The 21,865-nt window shown below is 45.6% G+C and overlaps 1 protein-coding gene across 1 annotated transcript in view; it reads right to left on the minus strand.

The window, feature by feature from the left end:
• Positions 1-1,044: 1,044 nt before the first annotated feature.
• Positions 1,045-21,865, minus strand: part of LOC110070751 (uncharacterized) — a 78,064-nt gene continuing 57,243 nt past the window's right edge. Inside the window, exons 9-11 of the mRNA XM_078386440.1 lie at positions 19,913-20,039; positions 17,949-18,044; positions 1,045-14,917 (exon numbers count right to left, since the gene is read on the minus strand). Coding sequence (XP_078242566.1) covers positions 12,198-14,917; positions 17,949-18,044; positions 19,913-20,039 — 2,943 coding nt within the window. The 3' untranslated portion in view covers positions 1,045-12,197. The remainder of the gene's footprint in view (positions 14,918-17,948; positions 18,045-19,912; positions 20,040-21,865) is intronic.

Genomic DNA, 21,865 nt, shown 5'->3' on the forward strand with positions numbered 1-21,865 from the left:
TACAGGGCCATACACACTTATCGTTTCCTCCTTTTAGGGTGAGTTTCCCCCTCTAGGCTCCTCCCCAGCTGGAAATGTTTATCCCTGTTTGTGACTAGGGACTGGCTTTGCTACACTTTAGTCACCACAACGGTACCTGTGACAACTTGAGAAGGTGTCACCCACACTTTGCACACTCAGTCCCGGCTGCTTACAGGAGATGCTGATTCTTGGGGCTCATGAGACGAATCAGATGCATTTTCTTCATTTCTTTCCTCCTTTCCTGGTCCTTTCTCCACGGTGCCAGTTTCCGTCCATTCCCCCCCCCCCCCGGCTGCACCCCAGGAAAGCAAGAAGCCAAGCCCCCTTATCCCTGCTTAGCATCCTCCTTCATCTAGGCCACGGTGGGTGGCAATGACAAGCTGTTTCTTTTCTCCCAGCAACCTGGAAACTCAATTTACTAACCTCAGGATGGAAGGCTGAGTGAACCTTGAGCCGGAGATCTGAGCCTGTTGGGATTAAACAGGTGGAGATGACAATTGCAGGAATAGCTGGATAGCTCAGTTGTTTAGGTCTCTGGCTGCAGAGCCAGAGGCTGGGAGTTCAATTCTCCCACTAAGCCTCCTTAACAGGGGCTGGACTTGTTGATCCATAGAGTCCTCTGCAGTTCTAAGATGTTGATGATAAAAGACAATATAAAGGCTATTAACAGTGAGTATATAAATAAGCAATACCAAAACACTTTCAAAGCATACTATAGTCTGGACTGCCGTGAAGCATTTTAACCCCACACCACTTGCTACCTGGTCTTTCTTTTTTTTAAAATGGAAATACTATTGAGGAGGGACGTTGCAATTTCTATTACGCACAAGGCCCATGCTCTACCGGTGAATGCTTCTCCCTTAGGATCTCCAGGACCCTGATCTCACCATCGCAAAAACTAATCGTCTTGCGGATTAATCGGCCCACGAGGTAATCGTCTTGCGAGGCACCACTGTACACTATATTTTATTTTATCAATAATTTCTGGCATTATATTCAATAATAACATTTCAGGTTTAAAACTTAATTTTTGCTGAACAATTTATTGTGACATTTCCCAGACATGTAACCAAGGTTTTTTTTTGCTGTCTCACATGACCACCATACATAAGTCCCTGTATTTTTTTTTTACATTTCCAACAAACATTACCGATCCCTTCTGACATTTTTGCCAATCCTACAGGAGTAAAATTTATTTATTTATTTATTTATTTATTTATTTATTTGACTTATATACCGCCCCATAGCGCTACAAGCACTCTCCGGGCGGTTTACAATTTTTAATTATACAGGCTACACATTGCCCCCCCAGCAAGCTGGGTACTCATTTTACCGACCTCGGAAGGATGGAAGGCTGAGTCAACCTTGAGCCGGCTACCTGGGATTTGAACCCCAGGTCGTGAGCACAGTTTTAGCTGCAGTACAGCGTTTTAACCACTGCGCCACAAGGCTCCTTATCTTCCATAGTTTGATCATTAGTTAACGAATCTTTATACCTGAGTAAAACTCCCTCCTGGCTTAACACTTTAAATGTGGAAGCCTCTATTGAGGCTAGCCATATTGGAATTTTCTTATAAGTTTGCATTTGAAATTTTTGCCATACTAGACATAACACTTTCCTCACAATACGTACAGTGGACCCTCGAATTATGCAGAGCTCCACTTATGAAATTTTCGAGCTACGGGCTTCTCTGGCTGCAAAATTTCTCTTCGGCTTGCGGCCGGAGAATTGACCTACGGACCAGAAGGGGGAGGTGGGGAAAGCATCAAATTGAAATGCACGTTGAAATTCAAAGTGCTGATCATGCCTGCGGATGCCTTCCAGGGCTTCTCTGCCGCCATGGGAGGCATCTCAGAGGTCCCCGCCACTGCCGATCGTGCTTTGGAGGCACTATCGGCAACAGAGTGGACACCTCCGAGATGCCTCCCATGGCAGTGGAAAAGCCCTGGAAGGCATCTGGAGGTCCCCCTCCCTCTTTTCTTCCCTGCCGGAGCCTTGCCTTGGCTTGCCTGGATGCCTCTTTGGAACTTTGTGCTCACCTCACACCGCCCGCTGCCAACTTTTCCCTGGCGCAGCGCAGCAACAGCTGCGCCTCCTCCTCCCTCGGCTCCTCAAGGTTTCAGCCACCGCTGTAGTGGTGGAGAGGTGAGACACCACTGGAAGGGCAACAGGGCGCCATGTGGGGAGCAGCGTCATGATCCGAACGCAGCACCCCATCAGCGGTGGGGGGGTTGCTTCTCCGCCATCAGCGGCTGCCACCAGAACAAGGCAAGGCGGCTCTCACTACAGTGAAGCCGATGGATGGGAAGTCCCTGCTTCTCTTCCTCCTCCTTTAGCTGTGCCCGGGGATCCTGCATGGCACTCCTCCTCCCTGCTTTGCCTTTGTCTGTAGTGCTATGAGGAGGTGAGTGGATCTCCCTGCCTCATCAGGAGCTCGTCTTTGCTCGCCGCCTCCTGATTTGGCAGCCTCCCTCCTAATTTGGGCCCCCGAAGGCATCGCCTTTCTCCCTTTACACCTCGGGTGGGGGGGAAAATGCCTGGACTGTGGGGCTGAAGTCTACTCCTGGGGAAGCTCTGGAGGGGGACCTCCAGATGCCTTCCAGGGCTACTCTGCCACCATGGGAGGCCTCTCGGAGGTCCCCCCCACCGATCATGCCGGTTATAGATTACAGGGTTTTCAATGCATTCCTATGGGAAACGGACCCTTGACCTATGGAATTTTCGACCTGCGGCTACCGCTCCAATATGGATTAATTCCATAAGTCGAGGTTCACTCTTAGTTCTGTATGCAACAAATAATGAAAAGAGATTGTTCAAGGCATCAAACATATGTTTTATTTAGGAACTATAAGAAGGGAAAAGTAGGATTTGGAGTGTAGCTGATATGGGTGGAAACAACAGAAAGATCTATTTCTTCAGAAATTAGAGATCAATCGTCCCTACACACAGAGAGAGACACAGACTCCCCTACCTATACAGGCTTTTCTTCATAAACCTTACTCCAAAACACTAGTCTCAAACAAACGTCTAATTTCCTCCAGCTGGATAAATGAGTGGTTTAGACATCGGGCTGCAGAACTAGAGGTTGGGAGTTCGATTCCCCACTGTGACCTTGTTGACAAGGACTGGACTCGATGACCCACAGGGCCTCCTCCAGATCTGCAGTTCTACGATGACGACAACAACATCTCAACTCCTTTCTCAAGAAACTATGCTATTCCCAAAAATCATGCAAAACTGCTACAGTATATACAAACTTGATATAGATACAGTGGTGCCTCGCATAACGACGAATCTGCATAGCGATCTATTTTTTGAGATCGCTAATGAGATTGCATTGCGATGTTTTAATGGGCAAAACATCGCATTGCTATGATCGGTAAGTGTTTCACTTACCGATCTTCGCATTGCGATGTTTCTAAAACAGCTGATTGGCGGTTCCAAAATAGCGCCGGATGCCCAAAATGGCCACTGCAGCCATTTTCGAGCGCTTTCCTCGCTTACTGAGGGCACGAAAATGGTGATGCTATGGAGGACCTTCACTGAACTGTGAGTATGGGCCCCACAGGAATGCATTAAACGAAGTTTAATGCGTTCCTATGGGTTTTTTAGTTCCGTTTAGCGATGTTTCTGCATAGCAACGATTAATCCGGAACGGATTAACATCACTATGCGGGGCACCACTGTAGCTGCAAACATACAGTCTTCAAAATGGTATGGAGTTCCAAAGCCTGGGAGCATTTATTCTCTTCCATATCTGCATGACACTGTTGATGTGACCAAAAAGAAGGTCTTCCCCTGAAGATGCCGTAGAGGACCCAAGTCTATACAAACACTTAATGAACAACATAAAAAATCCAGCATTCTGTTCATATAATGGATAACAAGAGTGCAACACCAAGATACTGCCTCCAATAGAGATAAAACAGCACCTTCACTGTGTTGTGTGCTGTTGTGATGTTCAGTCAATTATGATTTATAGCAACCCTAGCAGGGTTTCAAGGTATGTGAGATATTTGAGGAGCAGTTTTATACATGCCATTCCCCAGTGAACTTCCAAAACCCATCCACGATATATAGCATGGATTGGAACCCAAGTCTTTTGACTTCTAGCCTAATCGGCTATATTATCCTGACCCTCCATCTTCACCACGGCTGGCAGTTCATGACAGCCTTCCATAAATTGGTCCAGTCTCCATCCATCTTGCCTTTGTCTCTCTATCTTGTGGAAACAGAGGAACGGTTTTCTACACAACTCTCAAGCTCTAAATATTAAACCAGAAGAGGGCTTCCGGTTCCGGCTCAGCCAGGCAAGACGCTCATGGCTACACAGCGGTGATTTTATCTTTATTTTATGTAATTTTATATGGTTTTTATAGCTTTTGTTTAGTTGAAGTTCCTATTCTTGGCTGAAGGCATGATTTTAACCTTGGTAAAAGTAAACACAGAGATAATGACCACTGGAGCTGCCGAGAGATATTAGAAATACCTCTGTACGACAGAATTACACAACTGCAGCCTTGGGAAGAAAACAGAAGAAAATAACACCGCTACTGCGGACAGTAAGCACCTGCTTGAATCAAGTCTGCAAGAAAAACATTTACTTTGTTTAAGAAAAGCCATCTGCCTTCGGGGGTTGTTTGGCATACAGCAGGGGCGGATCCGCTGACTCCGTCAATCTACAATTGACTCACAGTGAGTAAAAGTCCTCCAAGGAACGGGTGGAACAACCTGCCCCTTTAATGGTTTATGTTTGAGTGTTTACCGGAGCTAAGAAGTGTTTTTATACAGCTACTACTGACCGTAACTGTGAAACCCACATTCTTCTCCCTTTGAGTGGTAGTTTGCACCTGCAGAAGTAGAAGGGGACACTAAATAAGCTTAATTTGTGGAGTATAACTATGGTCACCACTAGGACCAAAAAAACCTATGGCAAGTTAAAAAAGGCTCCCAAAAAGCGAAATCAGAAATCTATAGCAGACTTCTGTGTGGTCTCAGATCAACGTGAACATGTACCCTCCTATAATCAAAGGCCGCTGAGGGAATTTACATCAAGTACCCCACTTACTACGGACAATGTAGGCATAAGTAATGGAGAGACATACCAGGGGGCTGCAATCGGAACTCCGCACTCCGGAGGAGAAATTGGCAATTGGTCTCTGGACCCAGAACTCCTAGAGAAGGCTCTCTCTGCCTCTATGGAATCATTCTATAAATACTTAAATCTATCAACACCTGGGCCTAAGGAGAACCATATGGAAGGAACAGTAGGCCCCCAAGATGCTCAAGGGCCCGAGAGTGAACAAACTAGGATTATTTACACCCAACTACGTGATCAGTGTCTCCTCTCAGCTAAATCCAACCAGACAATTTTCAATAATCTGCATGATCTAAAGAAAGAAATCGCTGATACTAAAGCAATACTACAATGCATTGCTGACATGATAAAGTTGGGGATTTTAAAAGCAGCACCCCCCTCAAACCCTCAGAATACTGAACAGAGAGGACTTCAGGCAAAAAAGGAGCTGGGTACAAAAGATCAAACACACAAAGATAACTCCCTAGCCTTTAAAGGTCAGAGTTACCCACAGTTATCAGAAAAAGCAACTCAGGACCGAATGCCCATCTCTGGGAAGACCCCAAAGGCCTGGGCTGATCCATATGAGCGAAATGAGGACACAGAGGACACAGAGGGACCTGACCTAACATCCTCTAATCTAGAGCTAATAACCACAGATGAATGGTGGGGAAACACCCCAGAAGAACCCTATCCCCAGCATCCACTTGCTGTGACAACATGCAAGGAAAATATACAGATTAAAAAACCCCAATGGTCAGCAACCTCAGACAGTGAAGGGTCCACCCCTGCTGAAAGCCCATCACTCAAGCCTGTGAACCACATCACCATCTACAACTGGCCACTAAGAAAACCAAATGGCACCTGGGCCTCCAACTCAGAAGTATTGCGGACAATAACAGAAATTCTGGGCAAGGATTGGGATGCTCAAATGAACACAAAATGTTACTGCATCTATCCCAGCAAGCCCGGGCAACTAAGAGGCAGGGTGCACTTGATCTTCGCCAATAGTGAACAGGCCCATCATTTTTGGAGCCTGTTGTACAAGTTTGAAAAAATAGCAGTATCTTTCAAATGGGGAATACATACAACTTACTCAAATATCAACCCAAGACCGATCACAAAATTGGACACCTACAAACTAACAAATACATCCAGAGAAATTCAGGTTCCAGAACAAAGAGATGGCCCCACAGCCGCTTCCATAAGGAAGATAACAGCCGAAAAACCTAGCTATGACCTGTACAGAGATAGGGCTGAAGCCTCCACCATTTACAACAGATCACCTTCCAAAACCAAATCAGATGACAGAGGAAAGGAAACGCAGATCAATGTTGCAACCTTCCCAAACAATATCCCAATTAACAAGCCTCGTGATCTTACAAGCAAAATCAAAAACCAGAGTAATCAGGTGAAAATGCTCTCAAGGCCAAGGCATCTTTCAAAAGGTATTGCATCCTCCAGAAAAAATAGAATATACCATCCATACAAAGAGTTACATCCAGCCTGCTCAATGGGAACTATTTCCGACTCCACCTCTGAGTGGCATATGGGCAATAGATATGCCCCTTTAGTAGCTTATCCCCAGAACTGACTATTGGAAGGCAAAAAATATAAACATCTTAAGAAGCCTTTGTCCAGGAATATTGCATGGGGGGAAAACAAACAAAAAGTCCAACTCCACAAAGATACCACAGTTCCAAACACAACAACGACTACCTACCTGGGTAGAGCTGAAAGATATCCCTTTAGCAGAGAGACACAAAGAAATCAAAACAACAAAGACTGGGCCCGTAAAGATTATCCTTTTCCCACACCAGTGGCTCCCCTCACCTACAGAGGATGTCAGTCATCAGATGTATCCCTGCCTGCTCTGGAGAAGCTAACGTTATACAAGGAAGGGAACCCCATTAAAATGCTCTCTGCCACAAGAGGGGAAATGACCCCAAAGGCAGAACAACTGAACATTCAGGAGCGAAATGAGGCACCAGACACTCAAGAATCACGGTGTGCCCCAGAAAGCAACCAAACATCTGCATCTAAAATTGAACTTTTATCATGGAATGTGGCAGGTTGGACCAGATGTATCTCCCAAACCCACGATACTCCTTTCTTTCGTAGCAAATATGACATCATTCTTTTGCAAGAAACTTGGTCTGACAAAGATATAATTCTAGATGGTTTCAACTCTTTCATGGTAAAGGCAATCCCAGGGCGCGGACCGGGGAGACTGAAGGGAGGACTGAGCATCCTGGTATCAACGGCTCTGAAAGTGAAATCTACGATGAAACCCCCCCTGAGACAGCTGGCCATGGCAGTAGTACTTACAGGAAGTATGAAAACCCTATTGATTATTAACATATACTTACCTCCCACATCCAGAAAAGCTGAAACAGAAGGAAACTGGACAGACCTTGAAAACTATGTAAGAGAGCTTATCATGGAACATCCGGATGCTCTGGTCCTGACTGGTGGGGATCTAAACGCCCGTATGGGACCAGATGATGACTATCTGGGAACCAAATTTAAGATGATAGCCAACATAAGAAATGATAATGTGGGGACCCTGAATCAGGAGAGGGCATCTAAGGACCAACATGCAAATTATGCCGGGGCCTGTCTGTACAAATTTGCCTACAGACTGGGCCTCTCAGTTTTAAATGGCACAATCACAGGTGATACTCCAGGAAAATATACATTTATGGCAGCAACTAAAGCTAGTACAATTGACTACATCCTGGTGTGCAGGGGGCTCCTTTCCATGGTCAAAACTCTCCAAGTACTTCCTTACATGGAGGGGGATCATTTCCCCCTACATCTAAGTTTCCACCTAAACGTCACAGATTTAGACACAGAACCAAGATATCATACTGAAATTACAGCACTAGAAAGAGTGGGTTGCCGAGTAAGATGGTCACCTAAACTGGCACAAAATTTAAAACAACTTTTAACTTCGAAAAATTTGATTGATGCCCTTAATCCAGTAGGAAGCCAGACAGTCCACTGGAATCCCATAGATAAATATGAAACTCTCCTACAACAATTACAGCCACATCTCGTCCACTCATATAGCAGAAACCTTCAGAATTCATATAACCGATCCAAACCTTGGTTCAACCAAAGCTGTAAGGCAGCAAAACAATTAGTTAATCAGACATACCAGGAATACCTGAGAGCAGAAGACCATGTCAAAAAAGAGGTCCTCCTAAAACTACTGGTACATAAGAAAGAATACAAACAGCAGATACATCACAGTAAAAGAGAACACACGAGAGAACTATGGAGGAAGGTGATTGAAGCAGCAAAAGCCAAAAATCCATCCCTTTTCTGGAAACTAATCTCAGGCAGACTATCAGAGCCCAAACACCCATTATCCTCTTGTATTCCACCAGATAAATGGGTATCCCACTTTACAAGTATGTATGAGGATGTTATTGTACCCCCTTCTCCAGTAATGCTTGGAAGCACTCCCAAATGGCCCCCGGTGACCCCAGGCGAAATAATAGCTCATATAGATCAGTTAAAAAATGGAAAAGCCCCAGGCCTTGATGGCATCCCACCAGAACTCCTAAAAGAAAACAAGACATGGTGGGGCTCTTTTCTAGCACCTCTCTTCACCCATATTAATGACACAGGCCAAATCCCGATATCATGGAAAACGGCCACAGTGGTCCCATTTTATAAGAAAGGGAAAAGGGAGGATCCAGCCAACTACAGGCCAATAAGTTTGCTGAATATTATAAGCAAACTATATGCAAGGCACCTCCTAGACAAACTCCTGGAGTGGCTCGAAGTAGAAAATATCATTGGGGCAGAACAAGCAGGCTTTCAGCCAGGGAGATCCACAATAGAACAATGCCTAATTATACAGCATCTTATAGAGAAATACTCAGCCAAAGGAGTAACATCACTCTATGCTGCCTTTGTGGACTTTAAATCAGCATTCGATTCTATATCGAGAACACACCTCTGGGACAATCTATCAAACTCATCTATAGACAAAAGACTTCTATATCTAATCAGGGCCCTACATGAAGAAACATACCTGAGAGTCAGGTGCAGCAGACAGGGACACCTCACGGAATCTGTGCAAACGCACAGAGGTGTTAGGCAAGGCTGCGTGCTGGCACCAGCATTATTCATATTTTACATAAACGACTTATCAAGCTGGCTTAACACCGCCGATCTCCATTCACCTAAACTTACAGATAGAACAGTGCCAGCCTTACTCTATGCTGATGATACAGTAATTCTATCCAGAACCCCCATAGGGCTGAGGAGGGCACTTAAGAAGCTTGCCTCATACTGTGAATATAAATCATTAACGATTAACTATCAGAAGACCAAGATAGTCGCCTTTGGACAGAGACCCAAGAGTAGGTCATGGCAAATAAATGGACACAGTATCGAGCAGGTGAACAGCTTCAAATATCTGGGGGTAGTATTACAGGCCTCAGGATCTAGGCTTCAGCATAGTAAATTTGTGGCTGATCAGGGAGAAAGATCGGCAAATAGTATAGTAAAATTCCATCTCTCCCAAGGAGGGTCCTTCATACCGGCAGCCCTCAAATTGTATAGAGCAAAGGCATTAGCCCAGCTGCTGTACGGCTCATTCATGGGGCCACCCAGTTCTCACTTCGCACCACAAGAAATAGTCCAATCCAAATTCTTAAGAACTATACTCCAGGTCCCAAGATGCGTGTCAAATGCAAGGATAAGGCTAGAAACAGGATGCCTTAAAGTAGAAGCCTGGATTAGAATTCAATCTATATATATGTGGCTAAAGGGACAGTTAAATCCAGAAGGCCTATTTTCCTTATTATTTAAAGATAACTATCAATCTAAGTGGGTTAAATCGGTCCAGGGCTACTTGGGGAAAATTGGCCTCTCACCTCAGGCACTTATATCCTCTGGAATAGAGCAGGCAAAACAAATAGTTAAACAAAGAATAGAGGACAATGAATACCAAACAGACCTTTCTAGCATCCAAAATATGGCAGCACGGAGTTACATCAAAAATTGTATGGTACCGGCCAAATACTTAACATCTTTGGAAATTAAAGGAATTAGAAGAGCCTTTACTCTGGCAAGGTGTTTGGCCCTCCCCTCTGCTGTACTAGAAGGGAAGTATAAAAATACCCCTTTTGCTGAAAGGTTATGCTCCTGCCACCTGAGGGAGATCGAGACCATACAGCACATGTTCTTCACCTGCCCATTGTATGAAGCAGTGCGAAAAGAGACTATAACCCCCTTAATAGATAGATTGCCAGGACGTTCAGAGGGAAATAGGCTAGAGTTCCTTCTCTCAGATGTTGATGTCCAGATCACCTGTCGGGTTGCGAGGTTCTGTGTAGCAATTCTTCGACTGCGGAAGTTAAATACCAATTAGATTGCCGTTCCCAGTTGTATGTATGCCAACATGTTCTAATGGAATACTGTAAGTTAGAAATTTTAAGGTTTTATAAGGTTTTATACTTATGTGACTGGTCTAAGGACTGTAAATAAACTATTGATTGATTGATTGAAACCAGAAGAGGCTAGGCTAAACCTACGGAGAGGGAAAGCAACACAGCTTGTGAAGTGGATAAATGTCAGAGGGTCTCCTCCGCCAGGTCTAGATGGACCATCCGGAAGTCACTTAATAGACTTCCAAGTAAAGTAGGAAGTTCAAAGACGAATCAGATAAAACAGGGTTACTTGTGGATATAGGACAAATTTTCTGTGACTGTTGTTGTAGTTTAGTCGTTAAGTCATGGCCAACTCTTCATGCCCCCATGGACCAGAGCACGCCAGGCCCTCCTGTCTTCCACTGCCTCCCAGAGTTGGGTCAAATTCATGTTGGGCACTTCAATGACACTGTCCGACCATCTTGCCCTCTGTCGTCCCCTTCTCCTCTTGCCTTCACACTTTCCCAACATCAAGGTCTTTTCCAGGGAGTCTTCTCTTCTCATGAGATGGCCAAAGTCTTGGAGCCTCGGCTTCAGGATCTGTCCTTCCAGGGAGGACTCAGGGTTGATTTCCTTCAGAATGGACAGGCTTGTTCTCTTTGCAGTCCAGGGGACTCTCTGTGACTGTAGGGGAATTCAATCAATGCACTACTTATGGGTATGCAGCTTAGGCCCCCATGTGGAAAAAAGATGAGTAGCGTACTTCTGGTCAAAAATAGTCTCATTGTTTTAGCTTTTTAAATATTTTTAAATATTTTGAATATTACTTGTATTGCATTTCTATGATTTTAAATTGTGCAATGCTCATAAACGAAGAAAGGAAGGAAGGCAGTCGATGCCACAACATTGCTTCGTTTTAACTGCACAGGACCTCTCATAATTCAGCTTCCGTCTATGGGCACTTTGGGTTCTAATACGATGAGAGATGAAGGAAACCACTCCATCTTCCTGTTTTCCCATGCATAGCTTTATGCACTGATTGACAGCAAAGTGGCCAAGATCACGTTAATTGAAAGCCACTGCAAAAAATTTTAAAGGAGATTACAAATGTGCTTACTGGAATGAGTTCAATGACAATAAAAAAGAACATATCAACAGGTTTAAACCACCCAGACAGCGTGTTCGTGTGCTCTTCTATAATAACTGCTTACAGTGGTGCCCCGCTAGACGCTTACCCTGGTGGATGATGAAATCGCTTCATGATGAGGTTTTTGCAATCGTATTGCAATCACAAAACGATGTTTCAAAGGGCAAAATCCGCTTTACAATGATCGGTTCCCTGCTTCGGGAACTGATTCTTCGCATTACAACAATAAAAAACTGCTGATCGTCGAGTTTCAAAATGGCCCCCCGCTGTGCAAAATGGCTACCCACTGTTTTCAGGGCTGCTTTTTCACTTTACAGGCACTGGAAAATGGCTGCCCTATGGAGGATCTTCGCTGGACGATTAGGTATTTAGCCCATTGGAATGCATTAACTGGTTTTTAATGCATTTCAATGGGTTCCCCCCCCCCCCACTTGACGATGATTTCACTCTACAGCGATTTCGCTGGAACGGACTAACGTTTTTAAGCGAGGCACCATGTAGTCCTGTTTGTGACATCTCTAAAGGTTCTTACGATTGACTTGACTTATGAATGAAGTAAAATTTTCACAGAGTCTCTCCCGGGTTTGGATCTTCTAAAATGAAGAAATCTGCGCTAATAGACGGTCTCCCCACATTCCACTCTTCCCTAAAATGAATTTTTTGATGTCTTTTCAGGGGTGTGCTGTGACTAAAACACTTCCCGCACTCGGCACATTTGTAGGGTTTCTCCCCCGTGTGGATCCTCTGATGCCTCTTGAGGGGTGCACTCTGAGTGAAACACCTTCCGCACTCAGAACATTTGTAGGGCTTCTCTCCTGTGTGTATTCTGAGATGCACCTTAAGGATTCTGTTGTCGCCGAAACCCTTTCCACATTCGGGGCACTTGTGTGGCTTGTCCCCCGTGTGAGTTCTTTCGTGTCTCTTCAGAAGGGTACTCTGGCTGAAGCTCTTTCCGCACTCTGAGCACGTATAAGGCTTCTCGCCTGTATGGGTTCTTTGGTGCAGCTGAAGGTCGGACCGGTGGGTGAAATGCTTTCCACAGGTGGGACATTCATGAGGTTTCTCTCCGGTGTGAATCTGTTGGTGCCTTTTAAGGTGGGAACTCCGACCAAAGCACCTCCCGCACTCAGCACATTTATACGGCTCCTCTCCCGTGTGGATTCTCTGGTGTATATTAAAATGGGAACTGTGACTGAAGCTTTTCCCGCACTCTAAGCATTTATAAGGCTTCTCCCCTGTGTGGATCCTTTCATGCGACTTAAGATCGGTCCCACGACTGAAACCTTTCCCGCACTCGGCGCATTTATAGGGCTTCTCGCCCGTGTGGATTCTTTGATGCGACTGAAGGGCTGACCTCCGGCTGAACTGATTCCCACAAATGGAGCACTGATGCGGCTTCTCGCCTGTGTGGATTTTCTGGTGCCTTTTAAGGTGGGTGCTCTGGCCAAAGCTCTTCCCGCACTCCGCACACTCGAAGGGCTTCTCCCCCGTATGGATCCTTTGATGGGCTTTGAAGTAGGAGCTCTGGCTGAAACTTTTCCCGCACTCTGAGCAATGATAGGGCTTCAGCCCAGTGTGGATTCTTTTATGGGCGTTGACGTGCGAACTCTGGCTGAAACTTTTTCCGCACTCTGAGCAATGGTACGGCCTTTGTCCGGTGTGGATTCTTTGGTGTGACTTTAGATAAGCTGTCTGAGAGAAGCTTTTCCCGCACACCAAGCATTGGTAGGGCTTCTCCCCTGTGTGGATCCTCTCATGCAAGTTAAGGTCTGACTTGGAACTGAACTGCTTCTCACACTCGGGGCATTTGTAGGGTTTCTCTTTGGCATGATTCATTTCATGTCTTTTAAGGTTTGAGCTCCAACAGAAGCCTTTCCCACACACTGAACATTTATAGGGCTTCTCCCCTGTGTGGATCCTCTGATGCAAGATAAGGCTTAGGCTATGGCTGAAGCTCTTTCCACATTCCATGCATTTATAGGGCTTGTTGCCAGTATGACTTATTTGATGCCATTTAAAGCTTATGCTGTGACGAAAACTCTTTCCACACTGGGAGCACTTATAGGGTTTCTCCCCGGTGTGAGTTCTACGATGCAGTTTAAGATACTGACTGTGGCAAAAGGACTTCCCACACTCCAAACACTTGTAGGGCTTCTCCCCTGTGTGAATTCTCTGGTGCCGTTTAAGCCTTCTTCCGTCACTGAAACTCTTCCCGCACTCGGAGCATTTATAGGGTTTTTCCCCAGTGTGAATTCTTTGGTGCAAGTTAAGGCCCGAACTGCGCCTGAATTGCTTCCCACACTCCGAGCATTTATAGGGCTTCTCGCTGGTATGAATCCTTTGGTGTCTCTTCAGGTTTGAACTCCAGCTGAAGTTTTTCCCACAGTCAGAACATGTGTAAGTCTTCTCCGCCGTGTGCTGCTTTTGATGTAAAATAAGGCTCGTGACTTGATTGAACTGCCTTCGACATATCAAGCACAGGTAGGCTTTCTTTGCAGTGTGAATTCTCTGATGGATTTTAAGGACCGTACTCCGACTGAAGCTCTTTCCACATACCGGACATTCGTAGGGCTTCTCTCCGGTATGGATTCTCCTGTGCAGCCGCAGGTCAGTCTTGCACCTGAATTGCTTCCCACACTCCGAGCATTCGTAGGGCTTCTCCCCCGTGTGGATCCTTTCATGTGACTTAAGGTATTTGCTCTGACTGAAGCATTTCCCACACACTGAGCATTTATAGGGCTTCTCCCCTGTGTGACTTCGTTGATGAGACTTAAGGTACATGTTCTGACGGAAGCTTTTCCCACACACCAGACATACATAGGGCTTCTCCCCTGTGTGGACTCTTCGGTGGGAGTTCAGATGCGACTTGCACACAAATTCTTTCCCACAGTCAGAACATTTATGGGGCTTTCCTTTTGCATGGTTTATCTGATGTCTTCTAAAGCTCGAGCTGGAAGAAAAGCTTTTTCCGCACTCTGAACACGTATAAGGCTTCTCTCCTGGGCAGCATACTGGAGGCACGTGAAGATCTAAGTCGTACCCCCACTGCTTTCCGTGCTCTAAATGCTTTTGGTTGTGAACGCGTTGATGAATAAGGTACATCTTGGGAGTGTAGCTCTTTCCGCACTCCGAGCATATTAACAATTCTTCCCCAGGGTCTTCTTCAAGTGCTGGAAATGTACGGCGATCAGTTCCTTCAAAAGCAGTATACATGTTCCCTTTTGATCCTTCTTTAGTTTCTTTCATTCTCTCCTGTTTTCCTTTCTGGCTCTCCTTCCTTTTACCTGAAACAGTTGAACAAGAAATCTAATCAAGTCATGGGGAGAAACAGAACCCGACACCAACGAAGAAACACAATTAAACAATTGTTTAACAAAAAAGTTAGCCTTTTCCTCCTACCTCTCCTCTTTCTTGGACTGATAAAGGATCTAGTCCATATGAGACTGCTTCCAGACTGCATATCTAATGGCACCGTTGGCCTAATAAGGCCTTGATTTATGGAGGGTCGCTCAATGACATCTGAGAACACTTCTTGCTTCTTTGATTTTGGTACCCGGCTTCCTGGTGTCCTAACATAGCCTGGACTTTGGGCACCAGGGATGTGCCATTTAGATCTTTTGGACTACAAATCCTATTTAGATCTTTTGGACTACAAATCCCATAATCCCACTCTGCGAGTTCCACCCAACAAACTCCTACAGACACCTAAATGTGGCGCACATGGGAGAAAGGCCTAAGTTGAAAGGCAATGTTTATTTATTTGTTTTATTTGTTGCCTGGATAATCCAGGTGCCACCCAAACGTCCTGTTCAGAATGGAAGCTTCCCAGTGCTAGCTGGCAGCTTCCTTTCTGAACAGGAAGTTAGGCTGAGCTAGGCCTAGCTTCCAGCTTAGGCCTTTCTCCTAGCTGAGCCACACTTAAGTGTCTGTGCAGTGGAACTTCTACAAAGGAGAATTATGGGATTTGTAGTGCAAACCATCCAAATGCTATAAATTCCACTGCTTCTGTACAAGGTTCACTAGCACTTGTTGCAAAAATAATGAATTTCACCCAGTTGGATAACATTTTCTTATTAATTAATTTCAATTAAATATTTTACTCCATCTTTCTCCTTAAAAAGGACCTGAGGCAACTTATATTAATTAAATTAAAATTAAAAATTAAGAACAGCAATTACACAAATATTTTCTAATGGCCAAAAAATACAACACGAAATGGTAAACAAAATCAATGTCAACAACGGACGTAAAGCAACAAGGCACAGCCATATATTTAAAAAACCCCAATCTCAGACAGAGACACTCGGGGGGGGGGGGAGCTTGCAGTTTTGCCTGCAAAGCGTTGTGCGAATTCTTCACAGGGAGCTCTAGTGTGGTCTGTGTTCTCTTCCTGCAGGCCGGCATGTCACGGGGCCTTGACCACTTGATAGCGGTCCACCAGGCGACTCTGTGCAGATCCAACCATGGCACAGAAGAAGGACTTCTTTGCTCCCACCGCTGCCATGGATTAGCCTTTCTGAAGGGAAAGGTTTACTTGGATTCACTCTGGTTTTACTGGGTGGTGTGCGATGCTACGGAACTGAAGGCATGGCATTCCATCAATATTTCCCCCTCATTTTAGACACAACGTCTCAGATCTCTATCTCCACGACAAAGGTTCTAGGCACACTAAAACCCCTTCCTGACGATCCCCCACCCTCCACGGAGAGTTCGTCAAAGCTCAACAGATCTTCCTTCCACCAAAAGATGAAGTTGGAGACGGGATTCTAAAACCCTTGTGAGGAGAATCAAAATGGAGTCCTTAGTGCAATACATCACTACTGAAAAAACCATAGTTTTGACCTTTGTCGGCAAGGTGATGTCTCTGCTTTTTAAGGTTTCTCATTAGGGAAATAGGATCACTAGAAGGTCCAATGTGTCATTTGGTGTGATCCTCACATCCAAATGGCGTATGGACCTCAAGTGACCCCATGTTGGTCCACAGCAGCTGGTCCACAATTGAATCAAGCAAGTTCTTGACTGGAACTTCTAAGAGAGAAACACCCCACACTCCTCATGCCTTTTTGTGTGCTCACACTTTGGCTTTTTGTTCAGTGATGCAGCGCATATGCGCTGCCCTGATATACTTTAAAATAAAATCCCCCCCCCCCACTTTCCCTCCACAGAGCCAAGGAAGTGTTTAATTTGGCAATATCCTGAAATGGCTGTCTTCTTAAGATACTTCACGAAATTGGCAATGCAAACCGGAAGCTTCGCTTTGGTTTCTTCCCGGTGGTGAATGAATTTGCAATCCAGGAATTAGTGAATTCCTTTTAACACCAAATCTTTGAATAAAACGTTATTTGCTTTATTCAAGCTGAGCGGTGCTGAGTCTGATACCTGAGGGTGGACCATGCAGAGAATGTTAACAGGGTAAAAGATAAATATATACATAAGTTGGTGTCCATGAAAGCGGAAGAGAAGAAATAAAAATAAGTATTCTTCCTGCGGTTACGTTACTCAAGTGACAAAACAATAAATAATCAAGAAACAAAATAAAGGGCGTTTTGACAATAGTATATGAAAGCTGCAGCAATTAGTTTTGGGTAGCCCGCATTTAGGTTCGATCACCCCCGTAAAGATTTTTAATAATCCAAAGAATAATGGCCCTCTTTTAACTTGTCTTCGAAGGATGAAATGAGGAAGAGGGAAAGGATGCCAGTTACAACCAAAGGAAGATGCATTTGAGTGAATCGGTGGGCTCCAAAATCATAGCTCAAAAGCAATCCCGGGAGAAAGCCTTAGAACACTGTGTGAGTTTGGAGGACTTCTTGTGGGGGAGAGGGACCACTCTGGCCTAGCTTCGTCTTAGAACTCCCAGCAGGCACTGGGGCAGCTTCCTGTTCTAACAGGAAACTAGGCCTAGAAGGTCCTTCCGTTCTAGGCCTTGCAGCTCCCCACTCCAACCTTCCTCCAGGTGAGCACAATTTAGGTGTCTGTAGGGGTGGGTCTGGCAGGCAAAATTCCCGACAAAAAGGATCCTGGGATTTGAAGTCCTAACCAAAAAGGAATGTGTGAGCCCGTAACCCAGGGCTTCTGTGACACGGATCTGGCATTACAAGCTTTGGAGACTGGGTGGATTTAGTCTTCGCTTCCTATTATAGAGGACCTCACACAAGATAATCAGAGACATGTTGGGCTGTAGCATGGACCGTGACCGGTCTCACGGTGCAAGAGAATTCTGCCTAGCTCAACTGCAACAGGATTCCCATCTCCCAAAAATGTCCAGGATCCACCCTCTTCCCACAAGCAAGTGTTCATCCTTTAAGCAGTTACCTGGGAAGTTATTGGCCGCTCTTCTCTCTTTCTTAGGATCCGGGACAAACGGATCTTCCCCTTCTTCCAGACATGTGACGAGGTTAGGTCTGGGCACTTCCAGGGGTCGGAGCAGGGAGGCAAGCAGACACAAAACACAAGTCATCACGCTAGCCACAAAATATGGAGGGTCCCACAGCAACCTATTTCAGAAGCTCTCCCCCAAAAGGCAACTAAGGGGTTTCCCCCACCACCACAACGTGAGCCATCCAAGCTCATTTGGCTCATTCTGAAATACAAGTTGGGAACGAAGTGGCAAAGATGACCCCCAACGGCGATGTTTCCCTCAGAATGGCAAAAAAAGTTACTTTTTCACACTACAAGTCACAGAATTGCCCCAGTAGAGGTTTTATATTCAGAATTATATTCTCAAGAAGCTCCTTATCTGAGCCGGTGGGTTCTTTCACCACATCTCAGCACACGGGAGGGGAAGAGACCCAGCTGAGAAGACAACGACCGGCCAGCTTCCCAATTTATAGAGAACGGTGCCAGGGTGTGGGGAAGGTGCCCGCCGGTGTAAAGCCAGGGTAGCGAGCTAGCATGCACTGAAGGCAGGGAAGGGGTGAAGAAGCCTTTCATCCTCCCTGTGCCCTCAAGCTGTGGTTCGGGGCCTTACCCTGGAAGATTTCCACCCCCTCACTTAGGTTCACTACATGGGGTGGTGGCCACTTTCCTCCAAGAAGAGATAGATAGGAAGAAAGTGCCTCAGCGCTAGATCAGCAGGATATAAATCTAGTGAATGACAGATGGATGGATGGACAGACGGACGGACAGACAGACTGATAGCAATGCAAAATAAATTTAGATAGACAGACAGACAAGATAGACAGACAAGACAGACAGACAGACAGACAGACAGACAGACAGACAGACAGACAGACAGACAGACAGACAGACAGACAGATAGATAGATAGATAGATAGATAGATAGATAGATAGATAGATAGATATGAACATCTATCAAGGAAAAGAGATTCCATCTGAACATTAGGAAGAACTTCCTGACGGTCAGAGCTGTCTGGCAGTGGAAGAGGCTGTCTCAAAAGGTGGTGGAGTCTCCTTCTTTGGAGGTTTTAAAGGAGAGGTTGGATGGCTATCTGTTGGGAGTGCTTTGATGAATGTTCCTGCATGGCAGGGGGTTGGACTGGATGGCCTTAATGTTCTCTTCCAACTCTATGATTAACATGGATGGATGGATGGATGGATGGATGGATGGATGGATGGATGGATGGATGGATGGATGGATGGATGGATGGATGGATGGATGGATGGATGGATGGATGGATGGATGGATGGATGGATGGATGGATGGATGGATGGATGGATGGATGGACACACAGAGAGAGAGAGAGAGAGATGGGGAAGAGAGAATCAAAAGTTGGGCAGAGAATGAAAAAGAAGGTGTATCCTTGGCCTTCTAAAAATTTCCTTAGACCCCAAGTCAGTCATGTTGGAGAAAAGGCTCTTTGGAGGGTCTCCCGTGTATGGTCTGCAGGAACACTCACATACGTCTTGTTTTTATATTCAAAATATTTATATACCAACGTTCTATGAAAAGGGATCGAAGGTGACTTACAGTATTAAACGAGACAATATTCAAAGCTAAAAACAACAGACTGTTACACTATTAAACAAAAGAATCAAGGGAAGGTTGAACAATGCTCTAAGAATTCAAGAGAAACTTAGACCACCATCTGGCAGATCTGCATTGATCGGGATTCCTGCCTTGAGCAGGGGGTTGGACTCAATGGCCCGAGAGGCCCCTTTGAATGCCATGACTCTATGGTTATATGAAACATATGATGGGTCCAAATTCCCACTTGGCCGGGGAAGCTCACTGGAGTTGTCAAGCGGGTAAAAACCACTCCTTAACCATCTCACAATCTTAACTATCCTCAGGATGAAGGAAGGGAACCGGTCCTTACCCAAAGAGGCCACGTTTCCAAAATTCTCCACTGTGACCTCTACGTACGAAGCTCTCTGGCCGGGATCCATCAGTGACCATTCGTCCTTGGTGAAATGCAAGGCCACCTCCTCAAAAGACCACAGACCCTGGACACAACAGAACAGGCTTTCTTTCGAGAAAGATAATTTACACACAAGGAACCAAAACACAAACAAATGTGAACGGGGTGGGGGGTGGAGGGCAGCTCACCCCAAAACTTTAGGGGTGGTGCCTCTTCTGTGTACAGAAACACACTTTTGCCCATTGATTGAAAAACCCAAGATCAGGTAATATGATATTTTCTGTAAGGCTGTTCTTTACTTCATTTTTTAAAGCAGTCCTTTACCTTTACTAGGTAAAGGCCACCTCCTAGGTAAAGGTAAAGGTTCCCCTTGACGTTTAGTCCAGTCGTGTCCGACTCTAGGGGGCGGTGCTCATCCCCGTTTCCAAGCCGTAGAGCGAGAATTTTGGCCGAAGACAGTTTCCATGGTCACATGGCCAGCAGTGACTAGACACAGAACGGCGTAACCTTCCCACCAAGGTGGTACCTATTTATCTGCTCGCATTTTTCAAACTGCTGGATTGGCAGGAGCTGGGACAAGCGACGGGAGCTCACTCCGTTGCATGGCTTCGATCTTATGACTGCTGGTCTTCTGACCTTGCAGCACAGAGGCTTCTGCGGTTTAGCCCACAGTGCCGCCACGTCCCACCTAGTTGGTCTAATACAGAGATACCAGCAGATAGTCAAAAAAATGTAAGCACTGGCTCACCACAAGCACAGGAGGACCATGTTATTGGCATCTATAGATGCCAAAAAATGTACAGAGTGCTCTCCATTGCATGGTCTCTGTTAAATACACCTTGGAAATACATACCTATTTCTGTCTGTTACGTTCTGTCAACCATGCCTCTTTTAAAAAAATGCCACTCCCATAACCCCTTGTGGCACACTTGGAGCTCAAGAGGAACCCATTTTCAATAATTAATGACTTCCCTCTTCTAGTCCAATTCACAAGCAGTCCAATTCATTGCACGGAAGCCATGGGACAGGAGGAGGAAGTCTTTGGTTACCAAAACTCTCCCTTGATGGTGAAGTCTCTTCCACAGGTGGAATATAAAACAACAGAAACCTCATGGCGCAGGGCTTCGGACTGCAAGAATGCACCCAAAACTGGGTTCACGACCTGGGGTTGAATCCCAGGTAGCCGGCTCAAGGTTGACTCAGCCTTCCATCTTTCTGAGGTCAATAAAATGAACTCGCTGGGGGTGGGGGACAACGTGTAACTAATAAACCACCCAAAGAGTGCTTGAAGCACTACGGGAGGGTAGACAAGGAGCACGCTTGGCTTTTTTGCTTTGATTTTGGCCGGCCGCTAACCCCATGATGCCATTGACTGTTGCCATCCCTATCCAATCGTTCAAAAGGAGGTCAAATACTCAAGTGTAAGTAGATCTGTCAGCTTCTTATATATGGGATAGAGTTATTCTACAGAGAGAACAGCTCAGCTGTCTAGGGCAACATTCAAGGGAGACCTCTCATGTGCATTGAGACCCTGATTTTTCAGGGTCTGGCTCCTGACTCACAGTGGAGAGCCACTTTAGAATCCTAGAAAAGTGAAGTTGGAAGGGACCTCTTAAGGCCATCTGGTCCAACCCCCGGCTCAAGGCAGGAATACAAATCAAAGCAGATGTGCCAGGTGAGTGCCTCCAGGGTTGGAGCGCTCACCGCCTCCTGAGGTCGTGGGTTCCTTTGTCGTACTGCTCTAACAATCAGGAAGTTTTTCCTGATATTCAACCGAAATCTGTCTTCCTTTAACTTGAGACCATTGTTGCATGTCCTGCACTCTGGGAGGATCGAGAACAGATCCTGCCCCTCCCCTGAAGGACAGCCTTTCAAATATTTGAAAAGTGCTCTGTTGTCTCCCCTCTTTCT

This window comes from Pogona vitticeps, chromosome 2, assembly GCF_051106095.1.
Source record: "Pogona vitticeps strain Pit_001003342236 chromosome 2, PviZW2.1, whole genome shotgun sequence".
In the NCBI taxonomy this organism is placed as follows: Eukaryota; Metazoa; Chordata; class Lepidosauria; order Squamata; family Agamidae; genus Pogona; species Pogona vitticeps.